The sequence below is a fragment of the Neopelma chrysocephalum genome, unplaced genomic scaffold (genome assembly GCF_003984885.1).
Source record: "Neopelma chrysocephalum unplaced genomic scaffold, ASM398488v2 Primary Assembly neopelma1_127784, whole genome shotgun sequence".
NCBI lineage: Eukaryota > Metazoa > Chordata > Aves > Passeriformes > Pipridae > Neopelma > Neopelma chrysocephalum.
Window position 1 is genome coordinate 1 of NW_020930609.1, and position 2,801 is coordinate 2,801.

Genomic DNA, 2,801 nt, shown 5'->3' on the forward strand with positions numbered 1-2,801 from the left:
GGGGGGGGTTGGTCTCTTTTCCCAGGCAACTCTCAGCAAGACAAGAGAGCTCAGGGTCTTCAGCTGTGCCAGGGGAGGTTTAGGTTGGATATTAGAAAGAATTTCTTTGCAGAGAGGGTGATCAGCCATTGGAATGGGCTGCCCAGGGAAGGGGTGGATTCTCCGTCCCTGGAGGTGTTTAAGGACAGACTGGATGTGGCATCAGTGCCATGGGCTGGGAACCACGGCGGGGTTGGATCAAGGGTTGGACTTGATGATCTTGGAGGTCCCTTCCAACCCAGCTGATTCCATGATTCTATGATTCCATGATTCCATGATTCCCAGCCCACCTCCAGCCACGCTTTGCTCTGCGGAGTCACTTCCAGCCCAATGACAACACGGGGACTCACAGGGGGCCAGCGCAGAGCTGGAACCTTTCCAGTGCCCAGGAACACCCACGTGGGTGCCCCCGGGTCCCCCCCAGGCCGTACCTTCACAGCGGGGCAGGGGGTGGTCCCAGTTCCTGTTGGTGCCGTGCTGGCAGGTCAGCATGGGGTGGCCGATCAGCTGGAAGCCAGGGAGGCACTCGAAGGAGATGGACTGGCCAACGTTGTACCCGGCCCCTCTCACCACCCCGTTGGCAAAAGGCTCCGGGTCGGGGCACTCCTGCAGCTCGTAGGCTGGGAAAAACCAAGGGAAAACGGTTCATAGTTCATTTTTCAGGGAATGAGGGACAGGAGTAGAGGGAACGGCCTCAAGCTGCACAAGGGGAGGGTCAGGTTGGACATCAGGAAGAATTTCTCCATGGAAGAGGTTGTTAAACATTGGCAGGGGCTGCCCAGGGAAGTGGTGGATTCTCTGTCCCTGGAGGTTTTTAAGGACAGACTGGATGTGGCATCAGTGCCATGAGCTGGGAACCACGGCGGGGTTGGATCAAGGTTTGGACTTGATGATCTTGGAGGTCTTTCAACCCAGCTGATTCTATGATTCTATGACTGTCCCCCTGCTGCTCCACCCGTGCCCTCCTCACCTTGATATTCCAGCTTGAAGCCTGGCTTGTTCTGGGAGTGGTCGCTGTGGAAGTAGACGGTGGTTTCGTGGGAGGTGGACAGGAGGGAGCCGGGCAGGTCGGCGCCGCTGAAGCGCCCGATGACGGTGCTGGTGTCGTAGGGCCCATTCCGGATCTCCACAAAGTCGTGGTTTGGCTCGGTGGAGAAGTTCAGGAACTGGATGTGAGCACCTGGAGAGCAGGAAGAAGGAACAGTCTGCACCTAAAGCTCCACCTCCAGCAGCACTGCTCGCCCATGGGGGCCAGGACAGCCCGGGCAGCCAGCAGGACATTCGCCATGGGGGGGACAGAGGGTGGCCCCACACTGACAGAGAGCAGGTTCAGATTGGAGATTAGGAAGAAATTCCTCCCTGGGAGGGTGGGGACAGGTTGCCCAGAGAAGCTGTGGCTGCCCCTGGAAGTGTCCAAGGCCAGGTTGGAGCAACCTGGGCTAGTGGAAGGTGTCCCTGCCCTGGGACTGGATGGGCTTTAAGGTCCCAACCCAATCCAACCCATTCCATGATTCCATGATCTTCCCACCACCTCTTCTGTCTCAAACCCAGCTGTCTCACCAAACCCCACTGGCAGCAATATCCTCCACGTGCAGTCCAGGTTGCTGGGATAATTCCCTGGGAAGCCTGGGCTCAGGAGCACTCCTTCCATCTCTTCTGCTGTTCCTCCACACTGGGCTGTAAAACCAACAGGGTTAATGGTCAGGATCCCTCACGGGTCTCTCTCTGGAGGATGGTCATGGCCAGCTGTGTGGGAAATGAAGAAATGAAACACTTGAGAAGAGAAGTAGGAAATCCTGCTATGGAACCAACACAAAGCTGGCCAAGCACATTACTAATGCAGGTGTCTTTCTCCTGCCCTCTGGAGATTAAAGCCTGGGCCCAGAGACCCAGTTTTGGCAACCACAGAGGGAGAGCCAGACCTGAGCATTGTATCAGTGCATGTCATGCACCAGCACTTGCTTGAATTTTTAACCAACTGAAAAATTACTGTGGAGAGACAGAGTGATCCCAATTTTGACTCCAGTTCCAGCCACTTCTTCTCCTTGTTACCTGCTCCACCTGCCAATCCCTGGGCAATTACCACCAAATATAGAATGGGGTGTTTGCACACTGACTGCAGTCCATCCCCTCCCAAGGAGAGATCCGGAGATGACAGCCCAAAAATATGTTTACAAAAGGCATCACATGAAATTCAAGCACACAGATAGCATCTTCTCATGCTTATCTGGGCGACCTCTGCCTGGTTCCAGCAGCACCATCCAGGTGGATGTTCCCCTAACACGTTCTGACAGCAGGGGACAGACTCTTTGTCCAATATCTCATTACGTGTGTACTTGCTGCTAACAAGGTTTCTCCCAGAAGATTTCTCTTTCTTTTTCCTCTTTAATGGCTCTTTAATAGAACTACTTCTGAATTATTTAGAAGTCGAGCATCTGGGCGAAGTAGACCAGGAGAAAATCAGCACACTTTGGCTGGGGGAGAGGGTTGTGCTCTGAGCAGGGGCACAGCCACGGCCAGGGCTCTGGGCAGGGCTCAGACCAGTCATGGGCAGAGGGCAAAGAGCCCCAGGATGGTCAGCACAGGGTGCTGGGACATCCCAGAGGGGATGATGGGCACTCAGGATCATAGAATCACAGAATCAGCTGGGTTGGAAGGGACCTCCAAGATCATCAAGTCCAACCCTTGATCCAACCCCGCTGTGGTTCCCAGACCATGGCACTGATGCCACATCCAGTCTTATTTTGAAAACCTCCAGGGAG

General features: G+C 54.8%; 1 protein-coding gene across 1 annotated transcript; it reads right to left on the reverse strand.

The window, feature by feature from the left end:
* Positions 1-329: 329 nt before the first annotated feature.
* On the reverse strand, positions 330-1,836 carry LOC113962234 (CUB and sushi domain-containing protein 2-like; the record flags this gene model as incomplete). Its single annotated transcript, XM_027673018.1, has 3 exons — positions 1,600-1,836; positions 1,010-1,219; positions 330-659 (listed from the first exon to the last, which is right to left on the reverse strand). Coding segments are annotated over exons 1-3 (631 nt in total), but the record flags the coding sequence as incomplete, so codon positions are not given.
* Positions 1,837-2,801: the final 965 nt, after the last annotated feature.